The sequence below is a fragment of the Mastomys coucha genome, unplaced genomic scaffold (genome assembly GCF_008632895.1).
Source record: "Mastomys coucha isolate ucsf_1 unplaced genomic scaffold, UCSF_Mcou_1 pScaffold3, whole genome shotgun sequence".
Taxonomy (NCBI): Eukaryota; Metazoa; Chordata; class Mammalia; order Rodentia; family Muridae; genus Mastomys; species Mastomys coucha.
In genome coordinates this window covers 26575066-26597190 of record NW_022196909.1, presented here as the reverse complement: position 1 = coordinate 26597190, position 22125 = coordinate 26575066, and the positions used below count along the sequence as shown (strand labels likewise).

The following is a 22125-nucleotide window of genomic DNA, read 5'->3' as shown; positions in this document are numbered from 1 at the left end:
ATATCTCAAAATAAAAAAAAAATTAATTTAATTTAAAAAGAGGGAAGGAAGGAAGGAAGGAAGGAAGGAAGGAAGGAAGGAAGAAAGGAAGGAAGTTAGTTTCCAGATCACGTGGTCCCTACAAGGGTTAGACAAGTACACATACAGGAAATGAGCTGGCCAGGGGAAGACTGAAAGCCAGCAACAGCTAGGCCAGCTGGTGACAGGGTGCCATCTGCTGGCCAGTGTGGGGAGAAGTAGCTAACAGCAGATGAGGCTGGAAAAGGAAGGGGAGGTCACTCCCCTTCTCCCCCTAACCTGGATCTCCCATCCTAGGCTTGGCCTCTCCCAACACATGGTCACTTTGACCGCCCATACACATCTGGAGGCTTCCCAGACAACCCACCTGGCCAGACCTTAGACACTCAGGGGAAAGGGGATGCTTGCACAAGCCTCTTGTCCAGGTGCTGTTTGGGAGAACCTTACACGTTCAGAGACATGGGGCCTGTGAGCCCGAGCTTCCGCCCAGCTTCCAGACAGTTCCAAGAGGGAAGATGTACAGGGCTGGGTTAGGCTCGCACCACCAAGGGACGGTCTAGAATGGGGGAAATGATAAACGGAGCTTCATCAAGATCTCGAACCTCTGTCTCTCAAAAGACACAGTTAGAAAGCTGAAAGACAGGGCTAGAGAGATGGCTCATCGGTTAAGAGCACTGACTGCTCTTCCAAAGGTCCTGAGTCAGTCCAAAGGTCCAAATCCCAGCAACCACACGGTGGCTCACAACCATCTGTAACGAGATCTGACGCCCTCTTCTTGTGTGTCTGGAGACAGCTACAGTGTGCTTACATATAATAAATAAATATAAATCTTTTTTTAAAAAAGCTGAAAGACAAGATAGAGCCTAGAAACTGAGCTAGCAAAACATGTCTGGCCAGATATGACAGAGAACACACAGGAACTCAGCACTCAGGAGGCTGAGGCACCAGAGACATGGCTCAGCAGATAAGAGCATGTACCACCAAGCCTGATGAACTGAGTTCTGACCCCAGGATCCCTGGGCGAACGAGAGAAGTTATTCTCTGACATCGGTATAATCACTATGCCATGCATGTGCCCCACCCAATAAATAAACAGAAAATAAACGTAACTCTTAAAAGAATATATATTTCTAGACCTGGGCAGGGTGGCACACGCCTTTAGTCCTAGCACTCAGAAGGCAGAAGCAAATAGATCTTACTGAGTTCCAGAATAGCCAGGGCTATGTTGAAAGATGCTACCTCAAAGGGGAAAAAAAAATCAAATATATCTGTACACACACACACACACACACACACACACAAACACACACACACACATACACACATTTTCAAAACTTAGAGAAACCTCGTTTATTTAAAATGGGTGACAGTGGAAGTCTGGAACACAGATTTCATCAGAGATGGGGCAGGTGACGAAGAGGCACAAGAAAAGATTTTCAGCATCATTTGTCATCAATACAGAATGGTAAATAAAGCAACAAGAGGTGTTGTCTCATCCCTGAACTGAAGAAGAGACCTGGCTTGAGAAGGGCTGTTTCACAGTCAAACCTCCCTCATCCCTGTGCTCACCCCTGTGCTCACCCCTGCAGAGTCAAACCTCACTCATCCCTGCAGAGTCAAACCTCACTCACCCCTGCAGAGTCAAACCTCACTCATCCCTGCAGAGTCAAACCTCACTCACCCCTGCAGAGTCAAACCTCACTCACCCCTGCAGAGTCAAACCTCTCTCACCCCTGTGTTCACACCTGCATAGTCAAACTTCACTCATCCCTGCAGAGTCAAACCTCCCTCACCTCTGCATAGTCAAACCTTGCTGACCCCTGTGCTCACCCCTACAGGGTCAAACCTCCCTCACTCCTATGCTCACCCCTGCAGAGTCAAACCTCCTTAACTCCTGTATGGTCAAACCTCTCTCACCCCTGTGCTCACCCCTGCAGAGTCAAACCTCCTTAACTCCTGTATAGTCAAACCTCGCTCACCCCTGTGCTCACCCCTGCAGAGTCAAACCTCCCTCACCCCAGTACTCTCCCCTGCATAGTCAAACCTCAATCACCCCTGCAGAGTCAAACCTCACTCACCCCTGTGCTCACCCCTGCAGAGTCAAACCTCACTCACCCCTGTGCTCACCCCTGCAGAGTCAAACCTCGCTCACCACTAGCATGACCAGCAACTGTTTACGACACTAACCCATAAAACTTTTCACGACACCATTGACGAGGTCATTAATGGTGTGGGCCAAACCTAGAAATCACCCACACGTCTTCCAGCCCAGGTGGAGCTACATCCACACCACTAACCCTGCTCAGGGGAGAAAGAAGCTAGGTAACAGATTCTCACAAGCCAGGATGCAAGTCCCACAGGCTGCGGAGAAAAGGCAGCCTAGCCTAGCATTGGCTAGGCGTGGGTTGGCCTGCCTGGAGTCCCAGCCGCAGTGGGGGCTAAAGCAGTAGGGTTGGTTGCAAGTTCAGGACCAGGCTAAACAGCCTGATGAAACTCTGTCACAAAACTAAAAAAAAAAAAAAAAAAAAAAAAAAAAAAAAAAAAAAAAAAAAAAAAAAAAAAATCAAGGATGGGGGTTGGAAAGATGGCTCGATGGCTCAGCCACTCAGAGCACTTGCTGGGCCCCTAGCAATGGGCAAAGAGGCATCTTGGTGGTGGTGGGATTGTTCTTATATCAGTCAGGGGGCAGAGCAGGTGGAAGTCCTTTCTTCGGGCTAGTTTGAAGCCCGGCTTGGTGGCCAAAGCTGTTTTAGGTCTAGGACTCATAAAAATCAAATCAAATCCAGGCAGTTGAGTGCCGGAGGAGGAAGACAGACAGGACCTTCGTCCTGCCATGCCATGAAGTTCGGCAGGAAAAGATACACACGGAACTGTCCTCTGTTCTGTAGCACAAGCAGGCCACAGACACACGGACCCCACCTACTACCACCACACAACGCAGCGCAGGAGGAGGAAGACAAACAAGATACCTGTGGTCCACCATGCCACCTACACACCTGCCCTCCAGTGCCCTGCACAGGTGGGCCATAGACACAAGCTTGCCACAGGATGTCTCCCGGGCTACAATGGGAGCCACCACATGTGTGAGGACGTGGTGGACAGATGGGAGACAGAGAAATAGAGCGATCTGAGTTTTACTGAAGAGATGGAACTAGAGACATGAGGGTGGAGAGGATCAGCCTAGTCTGAGCCCTGCCGCTGGGGGCCATGGTGAGGTCCCAGCCTGAGCTGCTGCAGAGTATCATGTCTGGGTCACTGGCCCATGCTGCAGCAAGGGACGGTGTCAATGTCCATGGCTCAGATTACCACTAGAGAACAAGGGGGAACATCCCTGGTTGGGGCAGCTGCCAAGAGACCATGTGATGTCCAGGGGCTGTGCAGAAGAGGCTGCGCCCCTCACTGGCTGCAGGGCTCTAGAGAGCCAGCCCCACCTTTTACCAGCTCGCAGCTCTCAGGAGACCAGACCCTTCACCTTGTCCAGGTAGCACAGCAGAGCTGGCCCTCGGGGTTGTGGCTGAGAGAGAGAGAAAGCTGGCCCAGCCATACTTCTACCAGGAGGCAGCGTGGGGTGGAGGTAGGGATGTGACAGTTCCCTCTCATCCTTCCTCTCACCACCTTAGGTAGGTGAGAGAGCTGGCTCAGCCCCTCACAGGCTGCATCACTCGGGAGAAAGGGCCCTACGCCTTGGCTGGGCAGCACAGTGGAAGCTGGCTCTGGAGGCATGAGAGTTGACCCTGCCTCCCGCCGATGGCAGCAATGGATGGGCTAGCCTGAGCAGCGTTGGGTGCTCACCCTGGTGGTGTGAATAAGGGAGAGCTGGTCGGTACCAGCTACCACCTAGGCCCAGATCCAGGTCTCTGCGCTGGCCCCACCCTAAAATCTGTATCATCTTCGAATGCTTGGGATGCGTGAATGGGCCAGTCCTGATCCAAAGCTCTAGGATCTCTATGGCACCGGGTTACAGAATAACTGGAAGGAAGCCTGGTAAGGATCCGGTTTTGATGGTGTCACAGAACCCATATATCTAGGATCAGACCAAAGACTCATAATAATTAACGTTTGCAAGTGAAGATGTACGGACAGAGGAGTGTCCTGTGGGACACACGGTGACATACTACAGCATCCAGGAAGCTATGTTTTCTATGTTTTTTGTTTGTTTGTCTGTGTGGTTTTTTATTGAGGTGGGAGGGTTACAAGGGTAAAAGGAAAACCTGAAGGGACAGGGAGATGAGCAGGACACGGGTGCCTGATGTGAAACTCATAAAAATTCAATAGAAAGTTTTTTGGTTTTTTGTTTTTGTTTTTGTTTTTTTTTATTTAAAAGCACTTGCTGCTCTTTTAGAAAATAATTGTCGCTGCGCGGTGGTGGCGGACGCCTTTAATCCCAGCACTTGGGAGGCAGAGGCAGGCAGATATCTGAGTTCAAGGCCAGCCTTGTCTACAGAGTGAGTTCCAGGACAGCCAGGGATACACAGAGAAACCCTGTCTCGAAAAATCAACCCAAAAAAATAATAATAATTGTCTATAACTCCAGCTCTAGAGGACCCAACGCTATCATTTGACTTTTGAGGGCATCTGTATTTACATACACACACAAGTACACATAATTAAAACTGTAAGCCAAATATGATGGTGCACTTTGGGAGGCAGAGGCAGAAGGCAATCGGATCTCTCTGCAAGCTCAAGGTCAGCCTGGTTTATGGAGCAAGTTCCAGGCTAGTGAGGACTTCATAGTGAGGGGCTGGAGAGATGTCTGCTCTTCCAGTCGTCCTGAGTTCAATCCACAGCAACCAAATCACGGCTCATTACCGTTTGTGATGTGATCTGGCGCCCTCTCCTGGCATGCAGGTGTACATGCAGATAGAGAACTCACACAAAAGTAAATAAATAAAAAAATTTTTAAAGTCTACATAATAGGGCTGGAGAGATGGCTCAGCGGGTAAGAGCACCAACTGTTCTTTCGAAGGTCCTGAGTTCAAATCCCAGCAACCACATGATGGCTTACAACCACCCATAATGAGATCTGACGCCCTCTTCTGGTGCGTCTGAAGACAGCTACAGTGTACTCACATATTAAAAAAAAAAAAAAATCTACATAAGAATTCCTTGAAAAGGAATGAAAGAGCCAGGTGGTGGTGGCTGCGCACGCGGATTTCTGAGTTCAAGGCCAGCCTGGTCTACAGAGTGAGTTCCAGGACAGCCAGGGCTACACAGAGAAACCCTGTCTCGAAAACAAAAGCAAAAGCAAAAACAAAAACAAAAAAAGAAAAAAGAAAGAAAGAAAAGAAAGAAAAGAAAAGGAATGAAAGAAAAAAAGAAAAGGAAAAGGCAGGCTTGCAGTGGTGTTTCTGAGACATAAGAGGAGACAGGCTAGGGCAGACCCCAGCTACTCAGCTCTCGGCCCATCGCTTCATCTCCTGGCCCCTCACAGGGTATCAAGCTGTTTGCCATGTGAGGCTCTGAACCACACAGGGCTGGATGAGCTGCGGTTTCACCTCCACTCACCCAGATCAACAGCAAGTCACCCATACACTGCCTAGCTCCAGGTCTGTAAAATTCCCACAGCGTGATGTGATACATGCTCGTACTCCCAGCGTTTGAAAGGCTGAGGTAGGAAGGCCGCCATAAGTTCAAGACCAGCTTGGGCCACCCAGTGAGGTCAAAGCTAGCCTAGACTATAGAACAAATTAGGGGGTCAGCATGCTCGATGTAGTAAGTCTGGGCTTAAGCAGTCTCACAAAGGAACAGGCTGCCCTTTAAAAACACTCACATCTGTTTCGTCATCTTTACTACAACAGGATTTTAACATCATAGAGTTCTTAAGACAATTAAATGAGTCAGGATTGGCAAAGTGCTCTCACACAAATACCTGGTGAGTAGAGAGACTGGGGAGGCAGAGCGGCCGGCAGGGCTGATACTTCTCCACCCTGGGTGGGAGGACGTGAGCTTTGGTCCTATGGAGGTACCAAGTTGAGGCCATGTCCCTGCAGAGAGCTGGGGGGTTTTAAAGTATATGACCTTCAGCAAAAGGCTGTGCTAGGAGGAAAGCTACTCTGTGTGTGTGTGTGTGTGTGTGTGTGTGTTCTTTCTTTGCCTGTATATTGAAAGAAAATTCTTCAAAGATTCTGAAATCACAGGCCTGTCTCTCTGTCTCTCTCTCTCTCTGTCTCTCTGTCTCTCTGTCTCTCTCTCTCTGTCTCTCTCTCTCTCTCTCTCTCTCTGTCTCTCTCTCTCTCTCTCTCTCTCTGTGTGTGTGTGTGTGTGTGTACTTGCCCAGGAGTGTGCATGTAGAGGCCAGAGGACTATCTTGGAATGTCTACCTCAACCACTTTCCAACATTTTTTTTTGGAGACAATATATCCCTGGCTAGCCTGAGCTGGCTATCCAGACCAGGTTAGCCACCAGCTCACAGAGATCTGCTTGCCTTGGCCTCACTAGCGCTGAGGTTAAAGGTGCACATCACCCCATCCAGCATCCGCCTTGCTTTTGCAGACTCAGCTTAGGACTCACCGTCATTTGGACTGAACAGGATGGCCTAGCTCCAGATCTATACAAAGCCCACTTCTGAAATGAAAGCCAGGTGACATGATGTGATACATGCTTGCATTGAGCCCCACCAGCAATGAGTTTAGAGACACGTAACACCATAGCACTTTGTGGTCTTACAGCTAGCGCTTCACCAGCTGCACCTTCCCAAGTCTAACCTTTGTTTGGTTTTTGTTTGATATTTATTTATTTATTTATTTATTTATTTATTTATTTATTTGGTTGGTTGGTTGGTTGTTCAAGACAGGGTTTCTCTGAGTAGCCCTGACTGTCCTGGGATTCACTCTGTAGCCTCAAACTCAAGAGATCTGCCATCTATCTGCCTGGCTCTGCCTCTGGAGTGCTGGGATTAAAGGCATGTGCCACCACTGCCCGGAAAGTTCTGTTCACACCTGTGGTTTCTGTGGTCATTTTCCCCAAAGCCCAGAAATCCTTAAGGCAGAGAAGTAAACAGAAGACGGTTAGCCAAGTATTTGACAGGGGCCAAGGCAGCCCCTGAGAGGACACAGTGCCAAAGCTCTGCCATTTAGGCCAGGGTCTAAAACTGCACAGAGCCCACCCAGAACAGCTACTGCAATCCAGAATCTGTGGACAACAGACTTGCATCTAAGAACAGCCTGTCCCAGAAGAGAGATGGAGATCAGAACATGAGAATGAAGCCAAGCCTGGGACTTTAGAGCCAGACGCAGGAGAACTTCAAGTTCAAGAGTGCCGGATGGATGCAGGAGAACTTCAAGTTCAAGACCTGCTGTGGATTTCTGCAAAAAACACAGAGCTCAGCTTCCCTTCCAGACTAGAGGCTGGAGTGTGAGTGTGTGTGTGTGTGTGTGTGTGTGTGTGATGATTTATTTCCTTATTTTACATATATGAGTACAATGTTGCTGTCTTCAGACACACCAGAAGGTGGGCATCGGATCCCATTACAGATGGCTGTGAGCCACCATGTGGTTCCTGGGAATTGAACTCAGGATCTCTGGAAGAACAGTCAGTGCTCTTAACTATTAGCTCATCTCTCCAGTCCAAAAATACACTTTTAAAAAAGAGCAGTGTGAGCCGGGCAGTGGTGGCGCACGCCTTTAATCCCAGCACTTGGGAGGCAGAGGCAGGTGGATTTCTGAGTTTGAGGCTAGCCTGGTTTACAGAGTTTGTTTGTTCTAGGACAGCCAGGGCTACATAGAGAAACCCTGTCTCGAAAAAACCAAAAGAAAAAAAAAAGGGGCAGTGTGTACTTCATCAAAGAACATCTTTTAAAAAGTGTGTGTGTGTGTGTGTGTGTGTGTGTGTGTGTGTACACCCACATGTCAGGACCCATGTAGAGGTCAACCTATAGGACTCTGTTTTCTCCTTCTGCCATGTAGGTTCTGAGGATTGAGCTCTGATCCTTGGACTGGAGGCCAGTATCTTATACACTGAGCCATCTAACCAGGCCTTGTGTTGTTGGTTTTGCTTTTGTTTTTCCAGATGGGTGAGACACCGTAGGCGCTCAATATGTGGACACTTCTTAAAGCCCAGATCCTTCAGACTGTTTGAGCCTGGTCAGGTTACCCTCCAAAAGGCAGACTTATGGGGAGCTCCGAGTGGAGTGGCTAGGCCTCACATTTTGCTTCTATGGTCACTAAAAGGATGATAAGGCCTGTACAACCCAACCTTGACTTTAAAGGCCCACCCAGTTCGCACCACAGGAAAGTCTCCAGCTTCAGCAGGCTCTCCCACACTGACTGGAGCTTTGCTGCCCTCGGAATCCTGGCAAGCACTAGCTGACACCTTACTCTAAGGCTATACTGTACAGAGAGGGACTCGGCTCCAATCCCAGGCACTGCAGGGGTCTAGCAGGGTGTCTGGAGGCCTGCCTTGGGCGCTCCTCAGCGGGCATGGGCCCTAGTTGGTGCAGAAGTTGGGGCACCATGTTCTACCTTAACCATCCTCGACATATTACCCAGACAGACCCCACTCACGCTCGCTCGTTGACCTCTGCCACCAATGGGCACATGCTGGTTTCTGGAGTCCCAGATTTCATAACATTGTGTTGAGGGGGTATCACCCCTCAGCAACACCTCCTGATGGCTGAGGTGACAACTCTAACTCAGCCGGGAATTCTCCCTGGTCAGCTCCAGGGAGTTGTGAAGATCTGTCCCTTCACAGTGGCTAGCTTCCACCTAGAAGCATCTGGGGTCTGAGTTCAGTTCTCCCTCTGTGGCTCTCCCCCCGACCCCCGAGGGTGGGAGGGCACTCTCACAGACTACAGTGTCCCACATATCCAGTTCTGGATGAGAAGGAGCTTCCCGGGTCCCTCTAGATATGCCGCCTTAGAGAGATGTGCCAACTTGTACTGAACGGGTCCTCTCAGAGGGAATGTGAAGTGGGCCCAGGCCACCCGGATGACTGGCACCTGTGGAGATGCATTTGTGCCACTGAGGACTTAGCCTCCACCTCCACCTCCACCTCTGGGTGTGAGAGAAAAAAATTAAAAATAATAGCTGCTGCCGACGATCGAGCTTCCTGCCTCTCAAGCGAGTGACAGATGTAATTGTCCCTAACCACCCTGACATCAGGACACAATTATCCCTAACCGCCCTGTGAGGATACAATCACCATCCCCATTTTAGGGTAGGTGACCTGCTAAGATAGCCAAACCGGTAGGCAGTGAGGTGGAGAGTCACATCCAGGACCCAACAGCCCAAAGCCAAGCAGAGAGTCTTGTAAGCTGGGGGTGACTCCAGAATGGCCACCCTCCACAGTGGTGCCTAAGGCTCCCTCCAAAACCAGCGGAAACCTTTCCACTTCCTGACAGCCTGTCATCCTTTGGCCCAGCTCAGCCAATCCTCCACATACCCGCATGGTGCCTAATGCTGTGCTAAGTTCAGAGAGCAGGCGCCTTTAACACCAGCACTCGGCGGGTAGAGACAGGCACACCGCTGTGAGTTCGAGGCCAGTCTGGTCCCTATAGCGTAGCGTTCCACTCCAGCCAGATACTTGGTGAAAAAAAGGTCATGGTGTTCCTGCCCTCTAAGAACACACTGAATGGGTGACCACAGAGGAGGAAGGGAGGGCTCGGAAGGGTGAATGGGGTAAAACTGAGGGCTTCCTGGAAGAGGCAGTGAGCAAGCCTATAGGAAGGTTGGCTGCTTCTCTAGTCCCTGCCATCGTCTGACTCGGAGCCTGCATTCCAGACACACCTGAAGGGGAGCTCGCAGCTTGTCTCTGCTCCAACGGTGAACACCACCAAAAGGCTTCCTTGTTACAAACACACACATGTGCACACAAACCCCGACATGCCTGGAAAATCCCTCTCCACAGCCGAAGCCCACCTCAGCCGCAGGCACCCTCATCCCCAAGGCAGGGATGTGCTTAGCCATCTGGGTTCCCATCAGGTGCCACCATGCCTGGGTCTCTTCAGTGGCACTGATGATATTCATAACACATGTGCATCGGCACACACGCGCGCACACACATACACAAGCACATACACACTCATGTATGTACAGAACACACGAGCGCTATTCAAACACAAATTATTCATGGTCACACAGGCACACAAACTCATACACACACAGAGATAACTGTCTGGTCTCCCCTGCTGTCATTCACATCTATGGAACTCAACTGGATGGATGGCAACGATCAATTCAAATTAAAAAAATAAAAAATGCATGTCCCAACAGTAGAGCGCGAAGGCGCCTTCCAGCCGGGTGAACCCAAAAGCCCACACAGGCTAGCCGCTCAAGAGGCGCCCAACATGGGGTAACTCATGCATGTCCAGACTGATGTTTTGAGGCAGTTCAAGGGAACACACACACACACACACACACACACACACACACACACACACGGCACTGGAGTTGTCCATTCAGGGAAGATCCACAGCTCAAGGCTAGCCTGGTCTTCAGCACTAGTTCCAGGATAGTCAGGGCTACACAGACAAATCCTGTCTCAAAAAGCAAAAACACAAATGGAAACAAACAAACAAACACCAAAGACCAAAGTGTAAGATGGGACGCACGCTACCTACCAGCTACCACAACTGGACTGAAAGACCCACAGAGCGTTTGTCCTCCTGGCCGCACACTTATGTCCCCTTCATCTCTTTCTGTGCCGTCTCTGAGTTCGCAAGCCAGCCGGAGAGTAGGAGAGCCACGTATCACTTACCCAGGGTATCTGAGCTGCTTTCCACAGTCTCGTTGACCTTCCTCGCAACTCTGGCCACGGCTTCACCCATCTTCCTCAGCATGCAGGCGTGGGCGTTCTGCTCCCAGCCTCCAGGCTGGTCTGCTACTCACAAAGGGGGGTTGTCTGTGCCTGGGGAAGACACGGGACCATGAAGCACCCACCTGCCAGGGTCCCGTGAACAATATTCTCCTCCCCTAGGGACCCAGCCCGTCAAGAAGCTCCAAGGAAGTCCCCAGGCTTCTCATCACCTCCTTCTGCTCCTCTTCGTCTTCCTCCTGAGCCCAGGCTACACCCAGCTCAGCCTCTGCAGGGGCTGCTCTCATCTGCCACCCAGAGGGGGAGGGCAGCTGGGCTCTACCTCTTTCCTGAGAGAGGATCAACCCACGTGACCTCACCATATACAGGTGACCTCACCATACACAGAACTTAAACCAGCGGCCAGGCAGATGGGAGGACTCAAAGGGCCTGTGACTCAACAGGCGGGGCAGATGTTGGGGAAGAAGCCAGGTCCAGCTAACTACTGGGGAAAGACACCTGTCTATTCTTCAGCCTCCTAGCCAGAGCTCAATCAACAGGAGACCAGCTATTCTGCTGTCCACGCCCATCTACCAGTTTCCTACTACACAGCAGGAGACCTGGTGCCAAGGCAAATGGACCCTTGGAGCCAGCAGGCGTGGTCTCTAGGAAGACCCTACCTGTAAGCCAGAGGAGAGGAAAGGTGAGTTACCTCACTCTGAGCGTGTTTCAGAACTTATCTGCAAGGAAAGGAGAGGGCTGGAAATGAGAAGATGTACCGGGCGGTTGTGTGTGTTAACTTGACATCAGAGAGGAAGAGGAGCCTCAGTCGAGGAAAACCTCTGTGAGATCCAGCTGTGAGGCATTTTCTCAATTAGTGAGAGAGCCCAGCCCAGAGTGGATAGTACCACCTCTGGGCTGGTGGTTGGTCCTGGGTTCTTTAAGAAAGCAGGCTGAGCAAGACAGGGGAGCAAGCCAGTAAGCAGCACCCCTCCACGGTCACTGCATCAGCTCCTGCCTCCAGGTTCCAGCCCTGCTTGGGTTCCTGCCCTGACTTCCTCCAATGATCTAGAAGTATAAGTCAAATAAACCCTCTCCTCCCTAATTTGTTTTTTTAGTCCTGGTGTTTTATCACAGCAGTAAAACCCTAAGACAGAAGGGAAATTGGACCACTGGGGTGAAGATGCTTAAAGAAGTGGCGGGGGCGGGGTGGTGGTGGTGAGAGATGGCTCAGCAGTTATGAGCACTGGCTGCTTTCCTACAAGACCTGGCTCCAATTCCCAGTGTCTGCATGGTAGCTCACAAGCACATTCTTTTGGCTTCTGAAGGCACCAGGTGCCAGACATGCATGTGGTGCACAGATACACATACAGGCGAAACACCATCTATCTATCTATCTATCTATCTATTAATGGAAAAATAGGCTGGAGATGTAGCTTAGCTGGTAAAATGCTTACCAAGCATTCACAAAAGCCCTGGGTTCAATTCCTAGCACAGGATAAACCAGACACGGTGAGATGTGCATGTTATCCCGGTATTAAGAAGTCTGAGATTAAAATTTCAAGGTTGGACTGGAGAGATGGCTCAGCGGTTAAGAGCACTGACTGCTCTTCCAGAGGTCCTGAGTTCAAATCCCAGCAATCACATGGTGGCTCACGACCATCTGTAATGGGATCTGATGCCCTCTTCTGGTGCGTCTGAAGACAGCTACAGTGTATTGACATAAAATAAATGAATAAATATTTTTTTTTAAAGAATTTCAAGGTCATCCTTGGCTACAGAATAAATTCAAGGCCAGTCCCGTGTAACATGACACCTTGTCTGAACTAAATAAATAGATAAATAAATAAGGAAATGAAAAAGGCATAAAAGTAACCAAGACCCTGTTATCACAGGGAAAGAAACCAAGGTACAAACAAGGATCATAATCCGGTCTGTGTCGATCCACACTTGATGTCCTAGTGTTTGCCTCTTAAACGCGCCACTAGCAGTTCCACATAGAAGAAGGAACTCACAGGCAATGTCAGAGGACGTCTGCTCTCCTCTTGTCTCTTCTGGCCCTGTCCCCAGTCCTGAACTCAGTAGCCACTAAGGGAGTGTCAGCACATCTACCTTTGACAGGGACTAGAGGCAAAAGAGTGAGAACAGAAAGACGAGGTGTGGGGACTGTGCCTCGCTCTGAATCCAGACCTCATAAACCCTCAAGAACAGCCAGCTGAGAAGGTACAGGAGCAGGTGGCACGTGCAGGCGTGACGCCAGCGATGAATCTTTCACTCATGACCCACAGGACTCTGAACAAACACCTCAGGAGAACTCATCCTTGAGGAATGAGTAAGGATCCCATCTCTCCACTCCCAGGATGGGTCCTCTGATTGCTCCCGCCTCGCCTTGGCAGTCCCTCCTCCCTCTGAGCTTCAAGGGTACTTAATGACTAAGCACAAGTCACTCGGGTTGTTTGTGAGCTTCAAAAATGCCTCTCCCTAGCTGGGCATGGTGGCACACACTTAAATGCCAGCATTGGGGAGTTCAAGGTCAGCCTGCTCTGGTCCACACAGTGAGTTTCGGGACAGCCAGAGCTACGTAATATAGAGACCCTGTCTCAAAAACAAACAAAAGGAAATAAAAATCTTTCTAGCATCTCTGGCCCCTCACCCACTGGCCAAGAGCACATCCACCTGATGCTTCTTCTTCTTCTTTTTTTTTTTTTATGGTCAACAGACACTACTTAGGTTTCAAATCTAATGCAAGTCCAAGTTTCAACATGTCTAAGACAAGAGTCCAATTTGAACAGGATCTTAAATCCACATACCTAAATAGTCTGCAGAGCATGGACCATCGAGTGATGGGGGTGGGGGAGTGTGGTGCATGGCAAATGGGACCCCACCACTTGAAACATGCACCCTCTTAGCCCAAACCCCCAGGTCTGAATTAATGCGGCCAAAATTGAACTGACTCATTTGTCTTTTTTTTTTTTAATTTTACTTATGTACGTGTATGGGCATGCGTGCATGCGTGTGTATGCATGTGCATGTGTGGGAGCATGAATATAGGCACAGGCATGTGTGCACATGAGAATGAGCGTGTGTGGGTGTGTGCAAGTGTGTGTGTGGAGAGAGAAGAGAGAGAATGATACATGCATGCATGCGTGTACATTCATGCATTCATGAATACAGGCATGAATGTGCTGTGAGGCACATTTGGAGGTAAGAGGACAACTTTCCGGAGTGTGTTCTCTCGACTGCAGATTATTGGATCAAACACAGCTCATCACGTTTCGCAGCAACTGCTTTTTACCCAGAGAGCCATCTCCCTGGCCCTCAGGGGATTTACCCTAACTCCTTCACAAACTGGGAAACTGCACAGCCAAGAAGGCAGACCAACCAGCTAGATAGAAACAGAGTCCCCCCACTCCCCGTCCCAACTCCCCAATTCTCCAAATTCGAAACCAGGGGCTTTTTCTGCTATTCCATCTCCTTCCACCTCTCCAGGGAAACAGGGCACACTCTGTACAGGGACCAGAGACAGTAGCAGGGCTCCAGAGCTGAGGGAGAACAAACTGGAGGGGCTGGAGTGGGCTCCTGGCCCCACCAAAGGCCATAGAGTAAACTTACCCAACTATATTTGGTGGCTCTTTTGGCCCCAAAGGCTGGGCCTGTTTGGGATCTAAGCAGCCAATTAACCTACGTGACTCATTTAATATCTAATAGAAGCTCGTCACATAACGAGAGAAAGGCCAGGAAGAAAACCATGAGCTGTTCTTGCTGGGCCTGGTGGCACAGGCTTGCAATCCTGAAGCAAGAAAATTTTAAGTTCAAGACCTGTTCAGACTATAGAAGTGACTTCAAGAGCAACGTAATGAGAGAGCTTTCTCATGGCCCTGCATTTAATCCCAGTACTGGTGAGGTATGGGAACGATGAGATGGGACACGTGGCATTCTCTTTTTTCTTTTGTATGTTTTAAAAAAGAGGAACAGACAATTGTCCACGTCAAACAAGAGGCAGGGCTGTGGGCTGCCCCCATATCTACATAAAAGATCTGAATCCATTCACTAGCTGGCTGCACATCAGCACTATTTGGACAATCAAGGCACTGGGCACCCTTCTAGAACCAGAACAATCCATAGTCCCAGGCGGGCCCCGCAGGTCTAGGTTCTAGGCTCCTAGAAGCAGGAATCAGTCAATCTGTCACATAAGGATGCTGGTGGCAGAGAGTCAGGGAGAAACAGGAGCTATGGGTTCATATGGGCCCCAGCTGCTCCAGTACAACCAGTGCCACCTATCCCAGACTCTGGGTGGGGGAGAATCAGAATTTTCAAGGAAACCGGATATGGTAGCAAATACCTATAACTCCAGCACAAGGAAACCTGAAACAGGTGGACCCTGAACCCCAGGTCAGCCTGGGCTACAGAACAAAACTGCTCACCTGTGCCGCCCCCCCACCCCCCACGAGCTTGTAACACAGCCCCAGGACACGTTTAAATTTGAAATCTTGTAATCACCATCTATAAAAACCATGCCGGACAGTAAAGAGACAGAGAGTAGAGGTGTCCCCACCCTCTGAAACGGCAACATGGCATTATTAAGCTGCATGTCTATTAAGCTGCATTCATAGCTCTCCTGGGACGAACTGGGCCCACAGGCCACAGGTTGAACATGCCTGATGGTACAAGCTTCCCATTGGGAGACTGAATGAGCTAGTTGTATGCCAGCACAGCCTAGGGGTGTGGGGCATATGGCCTGTGGCATGACCCCAGAGGGAGAACCCATAGGGTGCCAGCGACAGGTAGAGAAAGACAAGCCACAGAGAAGGCCTGCAGCCTATTTCAGATCTCTGGAGGCCTTCGTAGTCCTCTGAGGAGCATAACTAATCCAAGCAGAATCCTGTGAAGTTCTCAATGTTGTGGCTCAGCCCCAGCTGTGAGATGGAAACATCCACAATGAAACTGTTAATAAAAGTTAACTGAGGATAAATCACTTCTAAGGAAAGACTCGGAAAGCCATTAAGGGCTTCCTACTTTAAGGCATGACCAATCAATAGGTCATCAAACAAGGAGAGACCGGAAGTTTGCATATAATAAATTGAAGGTGAATGTGTTATTCTGCTTTGAGGAAGCTATGACTGTGAACACTGTATAATTTCTCTGGCAGATCTGAAACTGGTCTCGCCAAAATTCCAAACTTGGGGCTGGGGTATTTAAATCTTGATCGCGACACTGACCCAGTCTTTTAAGGGTCAGAACTCCACTTCGTTATCTGCAGCCCTAAGATGTCTGCAAAGGAGCCACTGCGACACTCCGGCCGCACCAGCCGGTCCTATATTTAGTTACTGTTGTGGTCAACTGGGAACTTTAGAGCCTGGCGGCCGCTCTGCAAAGCAACCAGAGCCTCCGGAGCCATGTGCACGAGCTGCCCCACCGCTGGCTCCAGACAGACTTCGGGACCCTGCCAAGGCCAAGAGCTGATGTGGGGAGGTAAGGGGCACAATGCTATCCGCGCCCCCAACAGTCCCAAAGGTCCACTCGAGACCAGAGCAGAGTTGACCCACTTTCTCACCCAGGGCAAAGAGCCCGCTGGGGCAATGAGCCGGACGCGTTGGCGCCTGGTTTCTCATCTCAGCTTTAGAATTGGGGAGCCCCGCGTGAGCATCCTTAGACCGTACCGACTGTACCCGGTGGCCAAGGACCCCATTCCCACAGCCAGTGGCTGCTCGTCTCCAACCTGGCAGATAGGGACGGGGCAAATGGAGCTAGCAGAGGGGGTCTGGGGGGGACGCTGGTGATCGCAGAGGTCGGGGGTGTCCCACGCTGCCAGGGGCGGAGAGGCACACTCCCGAGTGACATGCGCAGCTGCCTCTCCCCGTGGGCATGGGTGTCTCACTGGAGAGACGGAAGCCGGGCTGTCCGGGAGCTCTAACCACGAGCCTCCCACTACCGCAAGCGATCTCCAGCAGGCGAGTCCATGACCCCTGGGCACCGCCCGAGCCGCGACTCGGTGCTATCAGGTGTACTGGGGGAGGGGAAGGGACACGGCCAAGCCCAGTGCTTTCCCTTCTGTCCCTGCCACGCTCGGCCTCTGGCCACCGTTACTCAGCGCGGCGCGAAGCCTGTGGGCCTCTGGAGGCAGCACTTACGGCGACAATGCGTCCTACAGCCCTGCGCCCAGCACTCACGCTCCCGCGGCGACAGCCGGCACCCGGTGCAAGTTCTGAGCCCGAGAGGCGGAGCCATAGGGGCAGCGAGCTCAGCGCGCACGACCGCTCAGCCAATAGCGACGCCAGGATACGACCCAGGGCGGGGAGGGGCCGGCGCTCAGGCCGCTCGCACCAATCAGCGCGCAGCTCCTCCTGCGCGCTCGGGAACCCAGGGAGGAACCGCTTTGTGTTGAGTCTGCCAAAGCCAGCGCGCTAGGGGCGGGCCCCTGCACCTTCTGGTTTAGGATGCTTCTCCAGGCTGGGTTTTGTTTTGTTTGGTTTTCCCGGATGAGGCTGAGTTCAGCAGATCGGGGAACTCTGGAAAACGCAAAGGAACGCGGAATTGAAGCCTCACTGTAACTTCATCTCTCCAAAGCGGTGTAAACATGGAATTAAAGTCTTACCTGCTTCACAGGGCCCTGTGTGAACTGATGAAGGGACTGTGGCAGTCCAGCGCTGCTGCGACTCAAAAACACAACTCTCACCTCAAAGGGGATCAGAGATGGCTTACCCTAGAGCCAAACAGGAGTCGCCCTAGCCCAGGAAAACAGATACAGGTTATTCCAAATTTCATATTCCAACATAGTAACAATTTGATAAAGTTTGTGAATTATTTTGTGTTTTTTTTTTTTTTTAAGATTTATTTTACGGGGCTGGAGAGATAGTCAGCGGTTAAGAGCACTGAATGCTCTTCCAAAGGTCCTGAATTCAAATCCCAGCAACCACATGGTGGCTCACAACCATCCGTAATGCGATACGATGACCTCTTCTGGGGTGTCTGAAGACAGCTACAGTATACTTACATATAATAATAAATAAATCTTCTTAAAAAAAGATTTATTTTATGAGTGTTTGCCTGCGTATGTATTTGTGCACCACTTGTGTGTCTGGTGTACTCAGAGGCCAGAAGAGGGGTCAAATCTCCTGCGATTGGAGTTGCAGACACCCTATACATGCTGGGACAACTCTGGTCCTCTACAAAGGAACGCTCTAGCTCTCTCTCCAGCCTCTTGATGAAGAACAAAGAAAAACACAAAACAAGACAGTTCTCAGTTATACTGGTGAGGATACCAGGTAGATAGGCTACAACGAAGGAGGAGAAGACCTCAGCTGTAGGCCCCAGATGCTAGTCTGACGGCATTCTTAGCCCTTTGGTTGATTGGAAACTAGGGATCTGTTCACGCACTCTAGATCACTTACTGGATAGTTACAAAGAGGTCAGGCCAAGTAGAGAGCAGAGCCATCAGTAGTTGTTAAAGGGCTTAAAGATGCCACGAAATAATCTGGCTCTGGACCTGCAACATTCCAACCTCTTTGAATCACTAATGTTCTAATCAGTAAATCAGACTAGTAAAAAATGCCGATCTTGCTGGGCAGTGGTGGTCAACGCTTTTAATCCCAGCAGCTCCCATTAGGGATACACTGGCTTGGGCTCTTAGAATCCTTTCTGCTTCTCCATCCTTGAGATCTCTGTGAAAGGAGATAAAACACCTTGCTCAACGATGGCTTTATTGCCCAATGAACCAGAGGATGCTCATAAGGCAGTAGATTAAACAGTGGGCCCAAGGACCACATGCAAGGAAGGTTACAGGTACTATTTTCTGTGGTGAGTTTGTCCTGTTGAGTTGCCTGACAGACCTCTTTGAATTGACTTTTTTAAAAAAGTGTTTGTGTGTCCGTGTCCGTGTCCGTGTCCGTGTGTGTGTGTGTGTGTGTGTGTGTGTGTGTGTCCGTGTCCGTGTGTGTGTGGTGTTCATCTGTGAGTGCAGGCATATGCATATGTAAGTGGAAGTCAGAGAACGACTTCAGCTGTGGTCCTCACCTTCTGCCTTGTCTGAGACAGAACCTCTGGCTCACGGCGACCTGCACTCGACTTTGTCAGGAAGCCTCCTGGTATATGGGAGTCTCCCGAGGCTTAGGATTCGAGGACCTATGTCTATTAATAACTTTCCAGACAGTTCAGTTTGTCACACCTCTCAGGGCCAAAGGGCTCAGGTCTCATTCCTTCCAGCAGCCAGGAGAATGCTGCTGTTTCAGTCTTTGTGTGTCTAGGTTGTTGAGCATAAGGGATGAAGGGACTCTGGCCGGCTGGAGTGCGGCGAGCATGGCTCTGACACACTTTGCCTTTCTCTTCCATTCCCTCTGTGTTTAAATATTGTTTAACTCTTTTTCCTTTCCCAGTCCCAGCTCCCAGAGTGAGGACTCTCACACTATTTATTATTAAATGTCTTGGCCATAAGCTTTGGCTCATTCCTGAGCTAGCTCTTATTTAATCCATTTAAACCAGTCTATGGCTCCCATTTGATTAGTTTCCTCTCTTTCAGACCCAGCCCTTACTCCTTAGCATCCCCCTCCGAGCTTCTCTCAGCATCTCCCTAAGGTCATTTACCTGCTGGCTTATATCCATCTCTCTGTGGCTCTCTTTTGAATCTCTCCCTGTGTCTCCTTTTATTCTCTCACTCTCTCCCAGAATCCTCTCTCTCTCTTCCTGCCAGTGTCCCACCTCCTATTTCCTGTCTCAGCTCATTGACCATGGGCTTTTTTTTTTGACAGATGATACTTATAAGAGATTCTCTCTACACTTCTGCCTTGCTAAAAACAGTTAGATTGCAATCCTAAAGCTAGCCACAAAGGTCTATTCCCTTACTTGGCCACTTCCTCCTCCCAAGGTTAACAACCAAGGTCCAGCTATCAAAGTATTGAAGTCCAGCAATCAAAAGCCCCTTTTGGCCCGGCCATGGTGCCACACACCTTTAATCCCAGCACTTGGGAGGCAGAGGCAGGCGGATTTCTGAGTTCGAGGTCAGCCTGGTCTACAGAGTGAGTTCCAGCACAGCCAGGGCTACACAGAGAAACCCTGTCTCGAAAAACCAAAAAAAAAAAAAAAAAAAAAAAAAAAAGAGCCCCTTTTGCTCACCTGATTAACATGCCCAATTAAAAGTAAACACTTCAGGCTAGAGAGATGGCTCAGTATGTAACAGCACCAACTGCTCTTCTGAAGGTCCTGAGTTCAAATCCCAGCAACCACATGGTGGCTCACAACCACTCGTAATGAGATCTGACGCCCTCTTCTGGTGTGTCTGAAGACAGCTACAGTGCACCTATTTATAATAATAAATAAATCTTGAAAAAAAATTAAATTAAATTAAATTAAACACCTCATCCTAACACGGAGTTTCCTCATGCACCTTTATAAACCATCATTTTCCTATATGCCACATCTGTCCCTTCTCTATCCCAAGGCAGTCCTTTGTCCCCAGGATACAAGCACCCCTCCTCCTTCTCCCCTCCTCCCTCTTCCTGACTCCCTCCCTCTCCCTGACTCCCTCCTCCCTCTCCCTGACTCCTTCCTCCCTCTCCCCTCCTCCCTCCTCCCTCTCCCTAACTCGCTCCTCCCTCTCCCCTCCTCCCTGAACCCCTCCTCCCTCTCCCTGACTCCCTCCTCCCTCTCCCTGACTCCCTCCCCCTTCTTCCATATCCTCTTTCTCCAGCTTTGTCTCTCATTTCCTGTTCTCTGAACCTCTAGGGCAGAGAAATCTGTTTTATGGTGAGATCCTCTGGAGGAACCTGAGCTGATATATCTTCTTTCAAGGGAGGGGTGCAGCCCCAGTGTCTTCCAGGCCTGCTAATGTCTACATAGCTACCTGACATCCCCACACACCCATTACAGGGGATAGACCCTCTTACCCTCTAACAAACACACACACACACACACACACACACACACACACACACACTCATTAACTATGGCGAGGTCTGGAGACTGGCCATTGAATTCGGCTTAGGCAGTCAGCGCAGCACATTCCTTAGGGCCTTGGGTTTGTGTCACCCTATGGATCAGCCTATAAATTAGTTCTAATTCCTGGAGCTGGGAGTATAGCTTAGTTGATAGAGTGCTTGAAGCCTTTGGTTTGGTCCCCAGCACCTCAAAAGTCAGGCATGCCAATGTATGCCTGGCATCCCCGCACACAGAAGGGGGAGGCAGGAAAATCAGAAGTTCGAGATCACCCTCGGCTATCTAGTTGGCTCAAACCAGCCTGGGCTAAATAAGACCATTACAAAAAAGAAAAAGAGTGGGGTGGTGGTGGTGCACGCCTTTAATCCCAGCACTTGGGAGAGACAGGCGGATTTCTGAGTTGAGGCCAACCTAGTCTACAGTGAGTTCCAGGACAGCCAGGGCTATACAGAGAAACCCTGTCTCAAAAAACCAAAAAAAGAAAAAAAAAAAAGAAAAAAAAGAAAAAGAAAACAAAAAAGAAATCTCCTAATCTGCAGTACTACTGAACATGTCCTTATTGAAGATGGGGTCACTGGAGTGTGACAGGTGCCCTCGAAGGGGAAGAGAGAGACACATACAGCACGCCTCATGATGATGGATGTAGAAATGGAGGGAAGCTCACGCAAGTCCAAGAATGCTGGGATAGTCGGTGGACCAGAAGCTAGCCACAGTCAAGAACCGCGTCTCAGGCCTTGGATCCTGTAACGTTCCTTTCTGACTTCTAGATCCCAGAGCCGTGAGAGAATAAACATCTGTGGTTTTGAACTACCCAGTTGGGCACAGCGGCGTCTTCGGATGGCCCTAGCTATTCAGGATATTTATCTGATGCAGTCCAGCCTATGAGTTCAACAACAGACTGGGCAGCAGACCTCGATGCTGGGAGCAGAGCAGGAAGGTTCTTGCATCCACAAATGTCCAGAGAAACCAGGAATGTAAAGCCTGTGGAGCTGTCTTTCCAATGAGAAAGGCAGGTCCTCCCATCCGGAAAGCTGGGAATTGAAACTGTTTAATGGCCTGCTGATCTGTGTTATCTGTTCTATCCACCATATCAAGTGCCTACAACCAGGGCCGGAAATGGCTAGTAATTTAAATGACCCTTGCGGTCAAGGGCTCCCCTCAAGCAGGACCAGAAGTAGCCAATAATTCAAATGACCTCCATGCTATCTATATGACTGAGACCAGGCTAGACCCTTCCTTAGGTCCTTAAGCTAGTACAGGCCACCTGTCTCTAGAACCCATCTTCTTGGAAGAAATGGCATGTACCCTGAGTGGAGTTTCAATATAATTAGGCTTTGTTGTATGCCAGGGGTTGTATTACACCAAGAAAGTTTTTTTTTTTTCTAAATTATACTGTGTTTACATTTTTGGGGAATAAACCCCCTAGGAGCAGGCATCTCGAAGTTGTTTTTT

At 49.8% G+C, this 22125-nt stretch overlaps 1 protein-coding gene across 1 annotated transcript in view; it reads right to left on the bottom strand.

The window, feature by feature from the left end:
* Lrrc20 (leucine rich repeat containing 20) overlaps positions 1-16984 on the bottom strand; it is a 104912-nt gene extending 87928 nt beyond the window's left edge. The window contains exons 1-2 of the mRNA XM_031347829.1: positions 16878-16984; positions 10711-10860 (exon numbers count right to left, since the gene is read on the bottom strand). Coding sequence (XP_031203689.1) covers positions 10711-10792 — 82 coding nt within the window. The 5' untranslated portion in view covers positions 10793-10860; positions 16878-16984. The remainder of the gene's footprint in view (positions 1-10710; positions 10861-16877) is intronic.
* Positions 16985-22125: the final 5141 nt, after the last annotated feature.